The sequence below is a fragment of the Enhydra lutris genome, unplaced genomic scaffold, assembly GCF_002288905.1.
Source record: "Enhydra lutris kenyoni isolate GAN:26980312 unplaced genomic scaffold, ASM228890v2 scaffoldscaffold27, whole genome shotgun sequence".
Classification (NCBI taxonomy): domain Eukaryota; kingdom Metazoa; phylum Chordata; class Mammalia; order Carnivora; family Mustelidae; genus Enhydra; species Enhydra lutris.
The window spans coordinates 15,111,315-15,133,840 of record NW_019154111.1 but is presented as its reverse complement, the minus strand read 5'-3'; the positions used below and the strand labels follow the sequence as shown (position 1 = coordinate 15,133,840).

Below are 22,526 nucleotides of genomic sequence, written 5' to 3'. Positions count from 1 at the left end.
GGATGGAGTCCCGCATCGGGCTCTCTGCTCAGCGGGGAGCCTGCTTCCTCCTCTCGCTCGCTGCCTACTTGTGATCTCTCTCTCTCTGTGTCAAATAAATAAATAAAATCTTAAAAAAAATAATTTTCAAACCCTGGACACCCCTACTCATGAATATCCATAGGTTTTCCTTCTTAAGTACATTTGACCACTCATGTGCTAGATCACGTTTCCTCCCCAAAAACAGAGATGAAGACTGAGTGTTGATGGTAATGTGGGGCACACACATTTTCTCTCAACATCTGGAAATATTCACGTGTTACTGTTGAAAAAAAATAATTTGGGGGGTGCCTGGGTGGCTCAGTCAGTTGAATGTCCGACTCTTGATTTTGGCTCAGGTCATGATCTCAGGGTTGTGAGATGGAGCCCCCAAAGCAGGCTCTGCACTCATTGGGGAATCTGCTTCTTTCTCCCTCTCCCTCCTCCCTCTACTCCTCCCCTGCTTGCATGCAGGCTCCCTCCCTCTCTCTTTCTCAAAGAAATAAATATATCTAAAAACAAATTAAGCTAGAACATTGCCTCATTTATTTCTTTTCCACCCAGAAACAAGTTATTTCAGTATCACTCACAATGGAATTTGCCTGAAAATCTGTTTACTAATCCCATTCCCCAAGGGTGCACTTGCCCTAGCACTTAGAGTAAACACCATTTTCATCGCACTAGAAATAGTTCTAACTGGAGAGACTTTTCCAGTTGCTAGCAACACCCAAATCAATTGAAGGACTCTGCAGCAGACATGCCACCAACTCTGGACTGTACCATAACCCAGGTCAGAACTACATCCACGTATATCAACTTTTTTTTTTTTTTTGAAAACAGGAGTTTAGAGAAAATAAGAGTTTAGATTCCTAAAACAGTCTATTAAAAATTATGATTATGTAATAACTAATCTCCTACCAACTTTGTATATACCTAGAGAGAGAGAATGGTAGACTCTCATTCTTATGGTCTAAACAAGAGTGGGCTGTGAACATGGGTACACAATCAAATAGTAACACTCAGAAGTCAGAACTAAGCCCAATATAAAATATATCTGAGTGAAAGCATAGAAGTTACTCCATAAACTCCCCTTTCACATCTTTCTATAAACCAGACCCTCTTTATTTCCCATTATTCCTTAACATGCACCCTCTTTCCAATATACTCACCCCTTCCCTGTGCTTCCCATGTCTCCATGCCATGTCCTACTCTGTGCCTTTGCCCTGCTGGCCCACCTTTTCCCTCATCTTGGATGCTCTTTCTCAAATCTTTCTTGTCAAACACTTACCTCTTCCATGAAGTTTTGAATTTCATAACTTGAACTTACAGTTATATATTTCTGAAGAAATATCTACATCCAAATCTAGCTTTTAATTATAGGATTTTCCCCCCTCTACTTCTGTACAGTTCTGTGTGTATCTTTTTTCCCCAACTGAATCACATTATTTCAAGGTAACACCTCCCTTTTAATGCCTCTCCCTAAAGTATCTGTCAAGATCCTAACCCACAGCTAATTTCTCTTTCTCTATCTACTCCTTCTGCATATTATATTTCTCTGAAAACATGCTCAAGTTTGCCCTATTATGAAGAAAATTTCTGTAACCCTGCTTCTTTCTCAAGTTTTTCGCCAGACCTACTTTTTTTTTCTTTGCCAGACTTTTTAAAAAGCATTCTTTCCCCCATTTCCTCTTTTCTGGCTCTGTCTCAGCCCCTCACAATCTGAGTGTATCACACTTCTCATCCATCAGCCAGGCCTCTCAGCAGCACTGACATGCATGCCATCTTTTCTTCGGCTCACTGAGATGGCACCCCTCACCATGCTCACTGGCTTTTCCTGGCTCCTCCCCTAGAATCTTCCCTCAGCTCTGCTCCAACTCCTTTGGCAATTGCATCTCTGCCCTGGTCCTTAACTTCCAGGACTCCATCTGACAAGCAAGAGCTTGTATTTTTAGTGCCGGATTCTCTGTGGGGTCCCAGACCTTATGCTGCCACCTGCTGGGCAATTTCATGGGGCCACCTCAAAACCAAATTCAAGTCTCTCCCTTCCTTACCTACCATTCATTCTGTCTTCTCTGCTAACTAATGACATCCCTTTTCCTAGGCCTAGCTGGCAGAGAGTTCACGTTCAGAGCCTCCATCTCTTAACCCCACACCAGTATTCGCCACCACGTACTATCAATGTGACTTCCCAGGACTTCTTTCCTCTGTGTTCTGTCCAGACCTACGCATCCTTCTTCAGGCTGTGACTGTGCATCGCCAGGACTAGGAGAAGGGCCCTGACTGACCTTTCTCCTTTTTCTTTCCTGATCTCCAGCCCTCCTCACACCTCTGCCAGAGGAATCTGCTTGAAAACAGGTACCTGAGCAATGCCCTAGATCCAAAGCCTTGAGTAATCCTATCCTACAGGTAGGATAAAGCCTAAACCCCAGCCCTGCCCCAGCACTCGAGTTTCTAGAAATAACTTGAAGACCTTGCATGATGTGACCCCAGCCTATCTCTTTAGCCTCATTGGCCATCACTCTCCCTCTCACTTACTACCCTCCCTCCCTCACTCCAGCCACCTTGTTCCTCCCCACCCCCCATCACCAGTGGCTTCAACAAGGGAGACTTGCCCTAGATCCTGGGATAGTTTGCCATCATATCTTCATGTGGCTGACAACATCTTACCATTCAGGTTTCATGTCAAACGTCACCTGCTTGGAGAAGCATTCTGTGACTGCACAGCCTACTGGTCACCCTCCTGGCTAATACCACCTGCTCAGCTTTTCACATTCATTCCCTTGTATTTCCTGGAAGCACACCTTAGCATCTGGAAGTCTCTGTTAATGTATCTACTTCCTTATTTAGTGTCTGTCTCCTCACACTGGAGTGTAAGGCCCGTGAGCACAGACTTCATCTCTGTTCCAGTTCCTGGAAGGGTGCCTGGCACACAGGAAGCCTGAAGTCAGACCCCTCCACAGCATGTTACCCATTTTTCACACCCCCTCCTTACTCTGTGTATACGTCTGCTCTAGCATTGATCATATTATACCTTTTTTTTTTTAAAGATTATTTATTTATTTGACAGAAATCACAAGTAGGCAGAGAGGCAGACAGAGAGAGAGGAGGAAGCAGGCTCCCCGCCAAGCAGAGAGCCGGATGCAGGACTTGATTCCAGGACCCTGGGATCATGACCTGAGCCAAAGGCAGAGGCTCAACCCCCTGAGCCACCCAGGCGCCCCCATATTATACCTTCTATTGAGCAACCATTTCCAAAGGAAGTGATTAGAGGGATTACAGGGAAAGGAGAATCTATCAAAATATGGGTCTGAGGGGTAGACGAGAGAGGGGTATATGGTTATAAAAGGCTCATTCAAGTTTTGTAGTATTCAGTGTAGAAGATTTATGCATCTTTGTTAAAATTATCCCTGATGTTTTATGTTTGTTGATCTTGCTATTAACAGGATTCTTTAAATTTCATTTTCCACATGTTAGTTTCTATAAAAGAAACCATACAGAGAGAGATACATAGAGATATATATAGTTAAAAATGTTTTTTATATTTACCTTGTGTCTATGGTTTTGTTAAATTGAGTACTTAACTCTAATTTTTAAAATTCCATACATGGTTCTATGTACATCATCATGTTATCTTAAAATAAAAAATGTTTCATTCTTATATTCAAAATACATACATTTAATATCACTATTATTTTTAAGCACATGATATAGAAGATAAAGCATCAAAAAACTGTAGCTGCAAGAGCCATGCAGGACATGGGGGACAATTGTACTATAGGGGACATGGGTTGAAATAGTGAAAAAAAGGGACTCTCACATATCATGTATTATGATCATCAACTCACTACATGTTAAGTACCTGGAGACCAGTATCATTTCTTGCTGGTTTGTCTATATCTCTCCAAACCAATTAAGGTGTTCTATACATAGTAGAAACTCAAAAAATGTTTTTTAAATAGAATTCAAATACCCCAGTGTTGGGCACATTGCATGGGGTCAAGAAATACATGTCAACTCTAAGAACCAATGAGTACACACAGGATTGCTGAATGATCAGCATATGCTCAACCCTGATGAGAAACTATAGTAAGAGAGGTGAAGAAATAGATCATCATCCATACCGAAAAACTTCATTTCTCAGGTAATAATAAAACAAATGCACCAAGAAAAACATTTCAGTGGTTACCTGTGCATTTCTTTATATGACTGTTCCTCTTTCCGTGTGATCCTAACTTGCATCCAAAATTCTCCTCCCAAAATTCTGCAAACCACACATTTCTTCGATTATTGGCAAGAGTTCGGCTTCTAAAATAGCGATCAAACCCTATTTTAGAGAAGAAAGTTATGATTTTAATATTCTTTCAAAAGTAAAACCAAATACTGTCAAAGCTTTTGAATGGAAATTAAGTTATGTTGTGATCATTGCATGAGGGAAAAGAAAAAAAAAAAAAACACAAAAAACAAAAAGTATTAACAAATGGGAGGAACCAGTAGCCCAGAAATCAGTCTTCCCATATGGTAAAGGCCAAGGGTAATCCGTGGACAATATTATCACCCTTGCTGTTCACCATTTAGGCACCTGGCTCAACAGATAAACGGAAGAGGAGAGCCTGTTGTTGGTGTCATCCTAGCAACCTCCCCGCTCCTCTACATCACAGCCGCCAGCAACCTTCTGCTATATATTCAGAACCAACTCACACTTTTCTCATTCTTTTTTTTTTTTTAAGATTTTATTTATTGGTTGATTGATTTGACAGACAGAGATCACAAGTAGGCAGAGAGGCAGGCAGAGAGAGAGGAGGAAGCAGGCTCCCTGCCAAGTGAGCAGAGAGCCCAATGCGGGGCTCGATCCCAGGATCCTGGGATCAGGACCTGAGCTGAAGGCAGAGGCTTTAACCCACTGAGCCACCTAGGCGCCCCCACTTTTCTCATTCTTCTTCTGTCTCCTAGCGGAATCAATTCTCCAGGTTTCTATGCTTCTACTTCACTCAAAATGTATCTGTCCTATATGTTCCATTTTCAGCTAATCCAATAAACTAATCAGTGCTAATGTAATATTATGGGGTCAGGGGTAATGGGCCGAAGTGTCAGCCTGCTCAGGGGACCACCTCATTGAAGGGAGACCAGCTGGAACTAATGCCTTCTCCAGAAGATAATGGGGAAGGTAGGCATTTCAGTCACTGCTAAGACTGTTGGAAAGGCTATCTGCGAGACAGTCTTCCTTTCAGGGAGGCTCCGTATCTTTGCTGTTGCGTTCATGTACCCATAAGATCAGCCCAGCAGGTCTCCATTTTTTATAAAGCAGCCCTCTCCCCATGACGGTGCTGTACCCATCATCTGTGCCATAGAAATATGCAAGGTTAGGAGGCAACATCGTGGAAATAGCTAAAAACAACGCTAACTCCCTTTTTTAAAGAAAAAAATTCTAATGGGTACTCTTTTCTAATGAAAAGTATAAGCTGGGTTAAAGAGTTACTGTCTTGGTAATTCTACCATCAGAATTAAAAATTCTATCCAGAGTCATCAACAATGGGTGCATTTCATCCTATGGTGATACACTGGTTTTGCCTTTGAGCTTTGATTCAATTGGAATGAAACAAAGTTTCTATGGCTTGTCCTTACCATCAATTGATGCTCTTTTGGGCAAAATCGTCACAGCCCCTTCTGCAATGTCCTCTTGTTGATAAACAGGTGCTATTTTGGATCCCCAACTATCTGAGCCAATCCAGAGAAAATGACCACTTTGGTTTAATTTCTTTGCTGCTTCCAATATCCTCCTATGGGAATAAAAAGAAATAAACCATACCATATTTATCAAGAAACACTACACTTAGGAATGATACAAGACCAGTTATATCAAATTATATGCACTCAGTAAGTCACTGTTAAACTAACTAGTCAATCACTAACTGCTTGAATTTTATCATTTCTAAAGGAAACATACTGGAGACTTTAACTCCAGCACCTGTTAATCAGCCTCATCCTTAACCTCATTCACATCATTCTGGCTATCATCCTTACTTGTCTCATTTCTTTCAGTCCTCAGGTTTTACTCTATAGCCATTTCAGACTTAGAAACTAGAAGGCTGTTGTGTCTCTGCAGCAGAAGGGAGGTAGTCTGCAATTGCATGAGAATGTTGCAGTTCCTGTGAAATTTCATAAGATTATACATTGAATATGAAATATGTTTAAAAAAAAAAAGATGTATGTTGCAAATGTGACCCTACACCAGGAAGAAAATTAATCAGCACCTGATGTCATCTTCATTGGCAAACATAATCACTGCCCGAGCATTAGGTGTTTCTAGCAGGCGTTTGATAATTTTTTCAAATTCTCCAGGTCTTGGTTCACGTGGGATTTTCTGTGATTGAGCAATGCAAACACCACCTATTTAAAAAAAAAAGAGAGAGAGAATGACTGAGAAAAGGCACTTATTTAATTAACCAACTTAATGAGGTTAACTGCTTTATAAAAACATATGATTCAAAGTACATTGAATTTCAAAACGTGTCATTCTCATCTATTGAAAGTAATCATGTTCACATTACAATATATGTCAAATAAATGACATCAATCATTTAATCATACATCAGGGTTGTTGTTTTATTTTCCAAGTTTCAACACTAGTTTTGTGGATAACTATAATAAAAACCAAAGAATACAAAATGTGTAATGAGAGTCAAGGAGCACAAAAAAGAATGGCAATTTTGATGTACATGGAAAAACAAGTGCGTGGATTAATAAAATGAGTATGTCTTATAGGTGAGACCACTTATTAAGTAAAAAGACCCTTTTATTAGTAGACCTTCTTTAAAGTTAATTTCATTTGATAGCTCATAGTATTTATTACAGAAAAATTTTTATGTATCAGCAAAATGGTGTGTTATGAGACAAGTGGTATTTGAGACTGAGACATAGGCAAGTCCCAAAGATTTGAACCCTCAGCTGAATTTATGTCTCCATTGAGAAAATCAAAATGGCAGAAATCCCATCCCATTATCATACCAAAAAAAAAAAAAAAAGAAAAGAAAAGAAAGAAAGAAAGAAAAAGAAAAGAAAAGAAACAAAGGGAGAGAAAAGGAAGGAAGGAAGGAAAGAAGGAAGGAAGAGATAGAAAGAAAGAAACGAACTCTTTCTTTGGCTTCTCCTTCTAAGGCAATGAGAAACCAAAGAGAAAGTTTAGAAAAGATCTCTGCCACCTATCAAGGTTCCTCAATCTCAGTGGAATAGAAAGAGAACATATTCTAATATTAGAAGAAAAAGGAATATGAGCAATATGTTTCAGTTCCATTATGACTTAAATAGGGTTGTTGGGTTTTTTTTTGAGTCAAATGAAAATTACATCACCATTTATAACATTGCTTCAGTGAGCAAAGGCATTTTCCTTCCAAACAATTGCCAAATACATTCAGTCACCCAAATATTACTAGGATTCATCATATGTTATATATTGGGCTGGACACTGGGAATACACAATCTAATCCAGCAGTTACCGTCTAGTCTGGGAGACAGGCATCCCAATAAATTATCATAGAATATGTGGTAAATTTTAGAATAAAGAGGATATACCTGCACAATGGGAACACAAAGGAAGGAGTAACTCAGGTGCTTAAGAGAGCTGGATTTTAAAGAGCAAATATGCATCCATCTAGGGACAAAAGTGGGACATTTCTGGTAGAGGCCAAGGTATGAATCATGTTTGATTATGGCCTATGGTCAAGACCGGTTGGGGCTGAAGTTGAAAAGAATGGCCAGGCCCAGCTTGAGAAGGACTTTGTTAGACATGCCAAACAATTTGTACCTTATCTTAAAAACAATGGGAATACATTAAAAGTTCATATGCAGGAGAATTACATGATGAGTTTTATGCCTTGGGAAGAAACCTCAGATAGCCAAATAAAGAAGAAATGTCTGGTAGCCAAACAATGGGTGTCCAGTGTGTTGTGATCAGACTTGCCATGTGTGGCAATAATGTACAATAACAGTGTTAGAGTACTGAAGGTTATATCTTTCATAAGTTAGAGCATGGTCAAAGTTATTCCTACAATAAGCAATATTTTTACTAACCATTTTAGGGGGTGGGAATTGCCCAGAATCCACAGACAGATCCTGTAGATAGCAAGCCTACAGATATGCCACTAGTAGTTGTGATGATTGATTCATTCTTTCATTAAATATTTACTGCATGCTCACTATCTGCCAGTTATGGCATAGGGGCTGTGGATGCAATGGTGAATAAAACAGACACCGTCTCCACCTTCAGAGTTCAGAAACGTTGTAGGTGAAATAGGCTTAATATAGAACAAAATGACAAAAATAAGTATATAATTATAAATTATGGCAAGTCCCATGAGGAAGAGCACGGGCATTCAATTTACATTGAGGAGTGTTCAGGAAAAGTCTCCCTAAAGTGATGTTGGGGTCAGAAAGAAGAGAGAATGGGTGAAGGCAGCATGAGAAAGGGCAGGAAAGAGCAGGGCAGGAACAAGTCAGCAGAGCTAATGAGTGAGAGGGAGAGAAGTGTGAGACAAAGATGAGAGGTAGATGGGGGCCAGATCAAGCATGGCTTGTGCAGGTCCTGTGGAAGATTATGAATAATTAAAGTGCTTAACTGTCTCACTCAATGTTTCTATCTCCTCACTCTTTTAAGTAGCCCACAGAAAGACGTTTCATCTGTGAACACTGCATTTCACAGAAGAAAAATGGAGGCGGGTGCCTGTTGCACAGGACAACCTGGAGTGGAAAGGACAGAAGGCACTGAGGTCCATGAGGAGGTTATTGGAAGAGGCACTGGAAAATGATGCCTGAGACAATGTGACTAGGGCTGGTTCCAGTGACGGAACCACTGGAGCTGTTAGAATTTGAGTTAGAATCAGAGAAGCTTCATACTATTTTCTTCTGGCTTTATTGAGGTAGGAGTTACAAATAAAAATTCTATATATTTAGGCTGCACTGATTTCACCCAAGTAGTTAGGTAATGGGAAACCACTAAGCATGACACTAAGGTTTTGGCCTTTGTGACCAGGTTGTGTGATGTTACCGTTACACAAGTAAGCACCACAGGCGGGTGCACAGGCACGTAGAGGAGAAAAGAAGGATTTTTGATTCAGGACAAGTTGTTCTTGAAGAACCCATGCAACATCAAACTGAAGAAGCTGATCTGGAGCTAAAGAAAGAGACAGAAAATGTAATAACAGTTCTGTCAGGTGCTGATATAGTCAGTAGTTGAAGGGTTGGGAGTGAACAGATCACTCAGAGGGAAAAATCATACACACACACACACACACACACATATATATAAAAATATAAAATTAAATTAACATATAATTAAATATACATATATTTAAAATTTATTTCTTTGCGAGAGGAGAGGGAGAAGCAGACTCCGCACTGAGCAGAGAGCCCAACATGAGGCTCAGTCCCAGGACCCTGGAATCATGACGTAAGCTGAAGTCAGATGCTTAACTGACTGAGCCACCCAGGTGCCTCCACCAAAGAGAGGAAAAGGTAAATGACGGAGCTCCGTAAAACTACAAGCTTTGGAGAGGGGGCTAGCAAATGTGAACAGAAAGAAACGACACATATTTTGAAGAGAAAACTTTTCAGACAAAGACTAGTGGTAAGTTGAGAACTATATAATGTTTTTAAAAATCAAAACCAAACAAAAAACTGATGAGTAGAAGCATTAGGTAACTGTAGAAGTGTGAGAACAAAACTGTAACACTCTGGGGAACAATAGCTGTTTTAAAATATGACTGCCCTTTTAATTAAATTGCTGTGATTACTTAAGCATCCCATTAAAGACATGTCATATCCTAAGTATCATTCTGAGATTACTACTGACTCCATAGCTGGAAGAAATGAAGGCTGAAAAAATTTTATTATGATTATTTCAGATGAGACAAATAGGCAATCCAGACATAGTGTAGTCTGAATTCACTGATTTATGCATTCACTACAGATCTATCAAACTTCTTTGTTTGTAAAAAGCTGAGTTAGTTAGGTTGGATTTTTACATGCTCTAAATCCATTTCATATCTTCTATGCCTATGTCTCATACTTGTCAGCCTGGTCAATTTGTGTTTTCCTGGAAAGGGGGACTACACAATTAATTTATTTCAGCTGAACAAATATGGAGATCCTGTTCCTTATGGCATCTTACTGTTTGATGCCTTATGGATAGTTTGTTAAACTGTGGACTGTATTACTTCTCAAATGATTAGAACTAGAAGATTTAGCCCTGAAATTCATTCACACTTTGTATCTTCACATCCGTCAAAAAGTCCAACAGTTAATCCATTCCGAAGCACTCATGGTCTACTATGTTTCAGGAGTTACAGACATTCAAAGATTGCCTATCTTCAGCATCTTGTAATATAATTGAGTGCCAAGATGTGCACATAAGAATAGCCAGATGATAATGCAAAATAATCTAATGATGAAAGATGATTGCATAGGAAATATCAAAAAGCAGTAATAAATGTCATCACCCCACCTCCGAAATGGTCCTATGATTTCAAAAGAAGTCATTATATACTGTTAGGGTTTGGTAAAAACATCAGTGAAATTTAGTCAAACATTCATTTTTCATCAAAGATGTTTTCCTCCAATACTTATACCTACAATGCCTCTAGTACCTTTCCTACATTATCTAATGTTTTCCTTTTTAAATATCTCTGACTTGATTTAGACTCCTGGCATGAGCAGGAGGAAGAGGAGTTGCCCTCCATCACAGAATATGTCTATTGCATCTATTTTCCGCATCTCAACCTGAGTGTTGACTGTATGCAATTTAAGGGACACCAACTTTCCCGTTCTGTCGGCTTCCCAGTTCTGTAAGAAATAATTTCTAAAGCTTAGCACTTTCCTAAAGTGTAGGAAAAGAATGTTGCATGGAGGAATTTATAACTGGCTGTTTTCTGGAATTTGCTGTCTGATCTTGCTTGTGTAAATTTTTTTTCTTTTGATTATTTAATAATAATTGGAAGATCATTCACAGAACTGAACACTTTATGTACATTCCACAACACAGAAGACCATTCATTCTCAGTTTCATTCACTGATACCTCACTGGTCCTAATGACAGCAATATAAGACTGGTATTATCACATATATCTGATGAGGACACTGAGAAACAGGGATCTGGAGCCCAGGTTCAGAGCCATGTCTGTCTGACTCCAAGTCTAAACTTTTTCTATCATCTTGCTTATCCACAATCGACCATACCTGTGGCTTAATGGTTAAGTAGGTACAAATGATTGAGGAATAAAATAAAGCAAATTTACAGATTCATTAAAAACAAAACCCCGAATGTTTCCCCTTATAAATCAATTGACAGCTGTAAAAATACAATACTAGATACTTTGAATCTCTGCAGATTTCTTAGAACTTAAACTTCTTCAGTTTAAACTTTAAGGTCCACCCTTAAAACGTTCCCATTATCCCTGCAAATGCATGTCTTCAGACTTTCCTCAAGTCCTTGATATTCCAGGTCTCCTTAGCATTAGAGAAACCACGATACTTATATTCTTTTATTTTTTTTTCTCACCTTAGACTATAGACTGTATGACTACTAGAACCTTGTCTTTCACATTTACAGCCATACCCCATATCACATATCACTGTGTTTGGCACAAAAAGACTTCAACAAACCTTTGTTGGGTGAAAAGATGGAAGACTTATTTTAAGGCACTGCTGGCACAGAGAAATAGATATGAGACAGTTCCACCTTCAAACACCTCTCAGTCGAGTAGAGAAACAAAAGGATGCATGTAATTACATGTTAAAAAATAAGTGATATAAAAGAAATAAACAAATGTGGACCTGATATTTCGGGAAGTTGTCACTGAAATGGGTTGCCTCCCAAAACAGTTTTTATCAGATGCCAAGATTTAGAATATCACCTTAGCCTTAGTTCTTCCATCTGTAGTGTGACACAATAATTTGCTCTCCTTGATTCAAGAGCAAATTTTATAAATAATCCCATTTCGCAAGGTTTATCTATTTCATGGGTGAGTAGCCTGATGTCTCAGGTCTGAGAGGTGAAAGGTATGTTCACACGTGTTGATTTGCCAGTGCAAAACGATATTGGAGTGAAGAAGAAAACAGACCTGACATCATCAGAAGACCTGAGAGTCGATTCTGTGTGACCTGAGACAAATCTCTCACCTCTCAGTTTCCTCATTTCTGCAACAAGATCCATAATAACCATCTCCCAGCGATGTCAAGAGAATCAAATTTAAAAGGGTATTATGATAAAAGTATATACAAATGTGCTACATTATTATTGTTGTTAATCATCATCATCACCACCATGACCAGATAAGCACTATCGCTAAACCTGACAGGGGAGATAGTTGCATTCAGACTTAAAACATGGGATTGTCAACCAATCATATTCTTGAATCCTTCACCACTCTTTGTATAATATTACCAAATATCCAAAATTCTGAGAAGTGATACTTGTCCATTTGTCTACACCATAAATAAGATGACTAGATTTCACTTTAAACCTATCATTGGTCAACACAATCTGATTAGGGCAACTTCAATGTAAGAAAATGGGAAAAGTTACTTACATTCTTTTCTTCAACCCCCCAATTCCTACCCTAAAGATCCAAGTCTCTTTTCAAGGGGAGTCCATAAATATTTTGAAGATCTGGCTTGAAAATTAGAATTTAACCCCTTAAAAGAATAACACAATAGTAAAAACTATGAAACTATTAATGGTGCCATCTATTAAGAAGCAATAGTTGCTGTGAAAACAACCATACATTCTGTTTCACGTAACATTTGCCTATAGATCAATAAGAAGCTGAAGTCTTAAGTGTCTGAGACTTATCACAGGTTATCACAGGTTGGGCTCCCCAGGAAGCGGACGCTTAGGAGGAGTTTGAAACACTATTTTTCCTTGGCCTCCGTCTTCTGGAGGGTCAAGAAAGGAAGCAGTTCCAAGCAGAGAAGTCCAGCTGGCTGTGGCCCAATGACAAGCTCCCAACACCACAGGGAGCACTGAGACTAGAAGGGCTCCCAGAGTTGTTTTGAACTAGATCATTATATATTCCCCATCAATTGAATGTGGGCCCCATCCTGAGGTAGGAGGGAAGGGGTGGGGTTAGAGACTGGGCATGGCAGCTCTCTGCAGCCAAACAATCCTTAAAGGGCCAGTAGAGCAGCCCTAACAGCCAAGCCAATGGGTCCTTCGCTGAATGGGGATCTGAAGGGGCACTTACCATTTATACAAATTAAAACTCATAGAGAAATGAAGATATTGTATCTCTAAAATGACAGAATACATCAAATAATTAGTGAAATTTTATTGCTTAATTTCAGAACTCCTCTTCAGAGAGAATTTATTGCACAAAGAAAGGCAACCTCTATAAACAGCACAAAACTGGAATCAGGCCAGCTCAGACAACAGAACTAGGATTATAAAACTCCCCAGTATTTCAAAAGATAAGTTTTGTTAAAGCAATCTGAAAGGATAAAGTATCACATTTTTAGTTGTTGCTTATTTTTAAGAACAAAATCTCTATTAATAATGTGGAAGAAGGAAAATAAAACAAGAAACAATGTCACAGCGCTAAGTTCCAACTGTGCTAAAAATCGAGAAGGATTAAATTATTAGGAATGAAATTACTTACAAAGCTGTGTATAGAATATTAAATACAATTTTTTTAAGCAACATGATTATTACCAGTGTTGGTTGGTTCACAATTCTGTCAAGTTAAGTTCTAAGTAAATCAGGTCAAGTCTCTGGTTGTATGACCTGTATAACCTGTTAGATCTACATGACAAGCTTCAGTTTGGTGCATAAACAAATCAACAAAATTACCATTTATCAATTGTCAGAGAGAATGACTAGACTACTGGTAAAAACTGGTCACAATTTTTGATTGACCACAAAAAATTGCCTATAATTAACCACTTTTGGCCAAATAAAGATGAGACTTAATCAACCATTATTCATTTCTTATGAATGTGCCTTCAGAAAACAGCAATGAACAAAAACCAAACAGCCAGTTTTTGTTTTTTTCTTAATGACAGTAAAAACACATAAACACTCCAAAGTGTCCAGATCCTAGTTCTGGAGGGGAGGAGTTTCTCCACCACCACCAACCCATTCTCCTGACACCAACTAGATATCCTACAATTCAATTCAATTCTGACACTATCTGCCCAGAAATGGCATCAGGTCCCAGAGGTTTGGGGTTCGGTCCTACAAGACTGCCCCACCACCCTACTTAGGCATGAGTCACAATCCAGATTTTAACTCTACTTCAGACCAACTGCCTACAAATCAGTGGTTCCCAAGTCCCTCCTTGGGTTCAATTAATTGGCTTGAGCAACTCACAGAACTCAGAGAAACATTTCACTTACTAGATCACCAGTTCATTATAAGACTATATAACTCAGGAATAGCAAGATGGAAGAGATGCAGAGGGCAAGATGTAGAAAAAGAGCACGGAGCTTCCATGCCCTCTTTGAGTGCTCCACTCTCCCCCAATCTCCAGGTGTCCACCAGTCCAGAAGCTCTCCTAATCCTGACCCTTTGGGATTTTATGGAGGGTTCATTACATAGGCTTGGTGGATTAAATCATCAGCCGTTGGTGATTGAACTCAATCTCCAGCCCCTCGCCCTTCCTAGAGGTTGGGGGGTCGGGGGACTGGAAGCTCCAGCTGTATAATCAATCCCAGTGTTGGTTCTCCCAGCAACCAGCCCTAATCCTCAGGATACCTAAGGGCTTCCCCAGTCACCTTATTAATATAGCAAAAGATACCTTCATTATTTCCATCACTTAGAAGATTCCAACAATTTTTAGGAGTTCTGTCCCCAAAAGAGGAGAAAATCCAAATACATATTTATTATAAATCACAACATCACAACTCTCCACCCTAAATATCCCTGACATCATTTCTTTCTACCTTTCTGGAGATAGAAGCAAAACAGCAACTTGGTCCAATGTAATTGGTCCTTTAATGATAGTTAAATAAAATTTGTTCTAAGGTTCAAATAAGTGTAATCACGCCTTTTTTAACAATATTTTCATCTCCATATGTGGTGTACAACTGGGACTTAGCAGAAAAGTGCACAACATGATCAAAGTGTGTACGTTTGTCAGCTTGAAGTGCACTTTGCGAAAGAGAAGATTTATCTCGCGCATCACAGTGAAGAAAAGTGTTATCTTTAACAACATGGATTAAAACAGCAAAATTGCACTTAAATCTGTGCTCATTCTCTCTCTCTTTTTCTCTCTCTGTAAAGCATTTTATCCTTTTTCCTATATCAAATGCCATGTAGACTTTTAAAGGGACTCTGAAAAGCAAATAAAGGGATGATACTCTTGGTACAGAAAAGACATGAGCCAAATCCTACTCCTTTATGTGTCCCGTGAAGAGCAGCAATGGGGACAAGCCACTATGAAAAGGACTGGCACAGAGAGTCATCTCCTGCCCCACTCCTGCAAGTCTCTGGGATCTCAGAGAGATGCTTATGCTCTAGAGGAAGAGTGGGTTGGAAGAGACTCACAGGGTCAGTGTCCATAGCATAGGAAGCTTTCTAATTCGGCATGACTTATCACAGTTCTAAACATTTGCTCAGAGGAACAGCGTGCTATGGTGGTTATGAATCTCTTCTCTGGGGCTCGACTTCCTGGCTCTAAATCCTGGCCCTTCTCCTACTGACTAGTGATGCTGGGTAAGTTATGTGACTTTTCTGTGCCTCTTGTCCTCATCTGAACACCAAGGGGATGCTACTATCTTCCAAATGCATTACTATGAATAAATAAGGGATTAAATAAGCACTTAACAGATTAATTTTTGTCACAGAAAATATATTAGTTGTATATTTTTAAAAATCAAAATTGACAAACCCCAAATAGAAATGGCAATTCATTTTCATCAAGCAATATTCACTTATAACACTATTTCAAAACACCTCAAACTTCATCCTCCAAAGATACACAAAATAATAACTCTTAATAGAGATTCCCGTCAATGGGGCATTAACCATAGAAAGTCCTACAAAAAGAAGGGAAACTCATGCCCACCACAAGCTAGACCAAAATTTATGATGTGTTCCCTCTTCCCACTCCTGAAAATTGTAAATATCTAAGGAAATATGGGTAGGTACACTATGTGGGAAAGATCAGGTAAAGAAAGAAAGAGGAGGAAAAAAAGAGGAAACCAAGAAAGCAGTGAGAAGGAAAATGACATGGGGGGAGGTGATGGGAAGGGAAGAAAGAGCGGGAGTAGAACTCAGGGAGCCCAGACAGCATACCATCTGAATCAGGACTATTTGGAGCTGGGGGAAAAAAAAGGATTCTCTGTAGGGTCAAAACAGCAAATGCAGGGTTAGGAGAAGAAGAAGGACTTGACCAGTTTTAAATAAGTTTTACTAATGTGCTGTACGCATTTATATTTCTTTGGATTATTTTCCAAGTACCATTTTTGGAGTGTTTGGCGATTTTTATTTTGCTTCATCTGTTTGTTTGTTTTTGCCTTTTAAAGTAGGTTACCGGATACTGGAGCCAACAATACGACAAGAAGGTTTCAGAAGATAAAACTAACTCCCTGTAAATGCTCAAAGGCCCAATATGAACAGACTCACTGAGAGAAGAGAATTTCATATTTTCCAGCCCATTGCCCAGAAAAACATTTATGCCAAAACTATTGGAATCAAAGTGAGCACTGATTAAATTTCTTACCCATTCTGGACTAAGGAAAAAAAAAAATTAGTATTGGGCTGTGAATTAAGCCCATCCCAGTTAGATTAGAAACTCGTCATTCAGTTACAGATTAGGAATTCATTACAGAATTACAGCCATTAAGTTTAATTACCAAGATGGAGGGAGGATATCCAGGGGATCCGCTGTTCTTCGATTACTCAACGAGTATTGATTGAACACTTGTCACTTGTCAGATGCTTTTTAGACACAGAGTATACAGCAGTGAACAAGATAGAGAAAGCCCCTGACTTCATAGAGCTTACTTTTCAGGAGGTCTCTAGGGTCTGGTAAAGCCTGCTACCGGTGGGCATTCATTGGATGTGCGGTGAATAAGTGAGTGAACAAGGAGCTCCTATTTCACGATATAGTAGAATGATCTAATAAAGAGATAATAAGCATGGCTACATATTGAAAATGCCATCATTCAGAAAAAGGCAAAGCACTTCTGGATCTATGTTATATGAGTATATAACATAAAATCATTTCCAAAGAGCTTCTGCCAACAGTACACTCTCAGCAGGCTCCCAACAGCAGCTTTCACAGCTGGCGAACCAGGAGCATTCTTCTCTCAAGCACCCAAGAAATATCCTATTCTACTTGTCTGCATAACTTGAATTCCATTATGTATTGGCTTTCAATCAGTGGCCTTGACTCAAAGCAGCATTTTCAACAAATATTCAAAGGGGATGACATTTTCTCTACTTAAGGAAGAGGAACCAATAGCTAAAATGTCATTTTTATTTTAGCTAAATAACTCCTTAGAGCAAGAGTTTCCCCACAACCAATGTACAGTAGTGACTAAAGTAAGAAACGGACTTCTGAGAATAAACATAAGCAGCAAATGCTTTTAAAAACTCCCTCTTTAAGGAAATGCAAAAACTTGTGTTTCTCTGATAATGCAAGATCATTTTCCACAGCAGGATTTGATCTATGTGTTTGAGAGATTAAAAGGTTAAAAATGTAGCTATATACTTAACTTCCTGGATTCAGATAGGACTAAAAAGAGAGGAAACTGAATACACATTTTTGATAGCAAGCTGTTTTACATTTTAATTATTTAAAGAACTCTTTCTTTTAAAAAAAATGTTTAACAGCATCATTGAAGTGTAGCTGAGATACAAAGGTACTGTATATGTTGCATGTACACAATTTAAAGAGTCTGGACATAGGCATGTAACTATGATGCTATCACCAAAATCAGGGAAATAAACTTACCCATCATCTCCAAAAGTTTCCTTGTGTCCCTGCCACTGACTTTTTTTTTTTTAAATAGTATGAACACTTAACATGAGATCTACCTTCTCAACAAGTTTTTAAGTGCATAATACCATACTATTAACTACAAGCCCTGTATGGTACAGGAGATCTCTAGAATGTATTTATCTTTTATGAGACTGAAACTTTATACCCATTGAACAACTCCCTATTTCTCCTTCCTCCCAGCCCCTGGTAATCACCATTCTGTAAGTCTGACACCTCTTTTAAGCAAAATCATCAGGATTTGCCCTTCTAAGACTGACTTATTTCACTTAAAAGGATGTTCTCCTTTTAAGTGACTAATTTAATAATTAGTCACCCATAGTAGGATTTCCTTCTTTGTTATGATTGCATAATATTCCATTGTATGTATATTCCACACATAATCTGTCCATAGATATTTGGGTTGTTTCCATAGCTTGATTATTGTGAATAATGCCGCAAATGAACATGGGAGTATGGATATCTCTCCAAGATCTTAATTTCAACTTTTTTGGATTGCTTATGTGGTAGTTCTAGCTTTAATTTTTTTTAAAGAAATTACACACTGTTTACAATAACAGCTGTACCACTTCACATTCCCACTAATAATATACAAGGGTCCCAATTTCTCTACATTCTCTCCAGCACTTACTATGATTTGATGTTTGATTGTTTTGTTTTGTGATAATTGCCATACTAACAGATGTGCTGTGTTATTTCACTGTAGTTGTGATTTGCATTTTTCTGATGATCAGTGATGTTGAGCATCTTTTAATATACATGGTAGCCATTTGTATGTTTTCTTGGGAGGAATACCTATTCAAGTTCTTTGACTTTTTAAATTGGGTGATTTGCTTTTTTCCCTATTGCATTGTAAAAGTTTAAAGGACTCCAGTTATAATAAATTTTGGACTAGATTTTACTAAAATAGAGGGCCATTAATAACTTGAGACGCAAGACTCCCCCATACAGAAATGGAATCAATTATTACCTTTTTCTTAATGAAAAATCTATTTTAGAATAGAAAATAATAATAATGATTCAAAAAACACTAGTTCACCATGTTTTAATATCTCATTTCACCCTCATAATATCCCAGTGCCATCGAATAAGGTAAACATTATAAAATTATTTTTATATTGAAGAAACTGTCTCCAAGATCACAGAGCTAGTAAGCAGTCAAGTGACAGCCTCATGAACCTTATCCTAATAGCTAAGTATACTACTGTACTTTGCTACTGTCTCTCAATAATTATCTTCTTCATTATTAAATCTCAATATATGTAATTAAACATAGCACCAACAGGCAAGGTCAGATAATTAAAATAAAAACTCCAAAGTTTTATACTAACAGGAATGAATTATTTGGAAAAATGCTTTTTAGTCTGGTTTAGGTTAGGCAGAAATTTCATTCATTAACATCCTCTCGAAAAAAGTGTCCTTCAGGCATCTATCCCCACAAGCCCAGCCATGCCTGCCATCACTCACAGAGCTTTAACTGAGCCCTTACTACATGCTGGATGCTCTGTTGGAATCTATAGTTACAAAAATGAGGAAGACATGGTCCCTAATCTTAACATACTTATACACACAATATATAAATAAATATTACAATTTGATGTGAGAAATGTTATATAATTCAGGGTAGCCTAGGGACACAGGGCCAAGAGAATGGAATCAGGAACTGTGAATAAGATTCACTGCCTCCTGCCAATGACCATGGGAATATGTGGTCAGAGAAGCATAAAAAAGAGCTCTATAGTACATCGATATGCACCAGGATCAACAAATCCAAAAGCATTTCAGAAGTGAACTTAGGATTTATTTTTAGCTAACCAGAAAACAATAAAATCTACTTTAATGGATACTACAAACCAGCAGAGAAGTTTGGTATTTCCCATGAAAATGTAATTGTCATTAATAATTTAGATATGATGTAATAAACACCGCCCTTATGTACAAAAAGGGATTTAATTTCACCTTTTCACAATAACAAACAGACAACCCACCTTTGGGTGGAAGGAACACAGAGAAAAAAATAAATAACCATTGAAAGGGCCACTTGAGGGGGAGAATAGCAAAGCATCAATCCTAAGAACAAAGGATTTCAGTTGGGTTCAATAAATTTTAATCATAACTAATCAAACAGCTATATGCATGATATTACTTATTTCAATGTTAAAACATGTCAGAACTTGTGAGAATAATTTTCTAAACATTTTATTCCTATTATTGCAAACTGAAAATGTGCAAGCCAGGGCAAAATTACATCCTTTAGGGATTCACCATCAAATACTCTTTCATCGAAACTAAGAAACTTCTACATCCTCAGTGTTACAGAAAATTTGCCAGGTGTGTTGTAACATTTTGTATTAAATTATATCATTTATCTAAGGGGGTTCTTAGAAAAGAACATTAAGCTTTCAATAGTCCCAACATCATCCAAGCACAAAAATGAAAACCGATCAGAACTACAAATGACAAAAGGATAACAACTTGTTACCTCATAAATTTCTGTGATATAATTCCTACAATTTCCGTTCATGCAGGGACTCCCAGCTAGAACTCATGCTCTCTACAAATGCATTCTACCTCAGCCATATATAGCAAGTAAAGATCTATAAAATGAAAAGCAGTTTGGCTTCTGAAAAAAATCCTGAAATATGAATAGTATGGCAGAAGCCATGGTTCTATCATTAGAACAACAAGTTCACTCATGACATGACATAATTTTCTCATCCCTACATTTCATCATGTCCACATTCCCTCTCTATGAACCTGGGCAGACACTCAGCCCCTCTGGCTATCAGTTTCCTCATTTGTAAAAAGAAAGGTGCTTGACAGGAGGATCTCAAGATTCCTGTGGAATGTTGACATTTCATATTTCTATAAATATACCACATACACCAACTCCCCTGAGTACTGTGAATTATGTAAGTTCTAATATGGGAATAGAACATCATGTAAAAGACAATAAATCACTTTTTTTAAAAAGCCTATAAGAGAAAAACTAGAGGATACACAAGAAAACTTATCCAGACAAAAATTATGAAGCCTAGCTTCATGAGTGAGGGCATGACTGGGTAACTTAAAAACTGATTTTCACAAGAGAAGTAGAGCTTCAGTCAGGTGCTTGGGGTCTAGGGACCATTCATCAAAGCACTATAATTCCTTGTCCAGGCAATAAAAATGAAATGAGAGTGGGAGATAGGCATAGTTGTAAAGAAGATGGAGATATCTTTGTGCCAATTTGTCCATCAATAGCTTTCATTTGTCTGTTCCATAACAGCCCCCTTCTTACCCATCTTTCAATGCCCCCTCACATATGTCTTTATTATACTCCATCTTCCTTTTTCCCATCCCCTTTTTCTTCTCTTACTCTCCCCTCTCCCCTTTCAAACACCAGAAAATGGTGCCAGATCACTTGATACATGTCCTTGCAATGACTTCTGTCCTGTCACTAACCTGGACTCCCTAACAGGGCAGCCGCAGCAACACAGAACTGTTGCGTGGCCCAGAGTCTGGTTAAGCATGAAAACAGAGCATGTCCATTGGAGCTCCACTTCTCCCAAGTACCTAACAAAGTCACAGAGTATAAAATGAGGATAATAGGAAAGAAATGTCATCACTGTTATGAAAGCTAAAAAGCAGAGATGACCAAGACATAATTGACTCACCAAAGCAGAAGAAAATACCGAAACAAAAGCCCACAAGACGTGGGAATGGGGTTGATGACAACAGAAACAAAGCCGTCACTCCACCCAATTCCAGAAAGACCCTGGAAATGGAGGCTCCAGAGAGTCCAGAAGGTGGAGTTGAAAACTGAGTTAGGTGATATATTTGCAAGACCCTTTCGTGAACTCCCATCCCTCTGCACAGGTCAGAGCGTCGTTTTCTATAGAGGGTGAAGCCAGGAACACAGCTGAGGACTGAGCAAGTTTCTATCAGGTGAAAGCCTGCATGCTGAATGGGGAGCCCCTGGTCGCCTTCCCTGCTGGCCACTCAGACTTCAGCAGCCTAACATTCATCTCCCAGGCTGGAAATTAGAGGAATCTTCTCTGGAGAAACTGTCCAAAGGGTAACAACACACTGATATCATATGGATGTCTGCTTACCAAATAACCATGTCTACCAGCTCACTTTAGAGTAAAGCCACCAGTCAGTGAACTCTGCCACACTTCCTAAGCTTCCAAACAGCACAGCCGCACCACATTCTTTTATTTTTAAAAGATTTTATTTATTTATTTATTTATTTGAGAGAGAGAAAGAGAGAGACAGAGGAGCACACAAGCAGGGGGAAGGGATAGAGGAAGAGGAAGAAAAAGACTCCCTGCTGAGCAAGAAGCTCAACCAGGAGATCCCAGGACCCTGAGATCATGACCTGAGCCAAAAGCAGAAGCTTGTCTAACTGAGCCCTCCACACGTCCCAGCACCACTTTCTTTTCTTTTCTTTTCTTTTTTTTTTTTAAGATTTTATTTATTCATTTGACAGAGAGTGAGTGATCACAAGTAGGCAGAGAGGCAGGCAGAGAGAGAAAGGGA

The 22,526-nt window shown here is 38.7% G+C and overlaps 1 protein-coding gene across 2 annotated transcripts in view; it reads right to left on the bottom strand.

Moving 5' to 3' along the window:
• LOC111152012 (glutamate metabotropic receptor 8) overlaps positions 1-22,526 on the bottom strand; it is a 757,409-nt gene that overhangs the window by 419,075 nt on the left and 315,808 nt on the right. For both annotated transcript variants that reach the window (XM_022510280.1, XM_022510281.1), the window contains exons 3-5: positions 6,270-6,405; positions 5,641-5,795; positions 4,205-4,342 (exon numbers count right to left, since the gene is read on the bottom strand). In XM_022510280.1, coding sequence (XP_022365988.1) covers positions 4,205-4,342; positions 5,641-5,795; positions 6,270-6,405 — 429 coding nt within the window. The remainder of the gene's footprint in view (positions 1-4,204; positions 4,343-5,640; positions 5,796-6,269; positions 6,406-22,526) is intronic.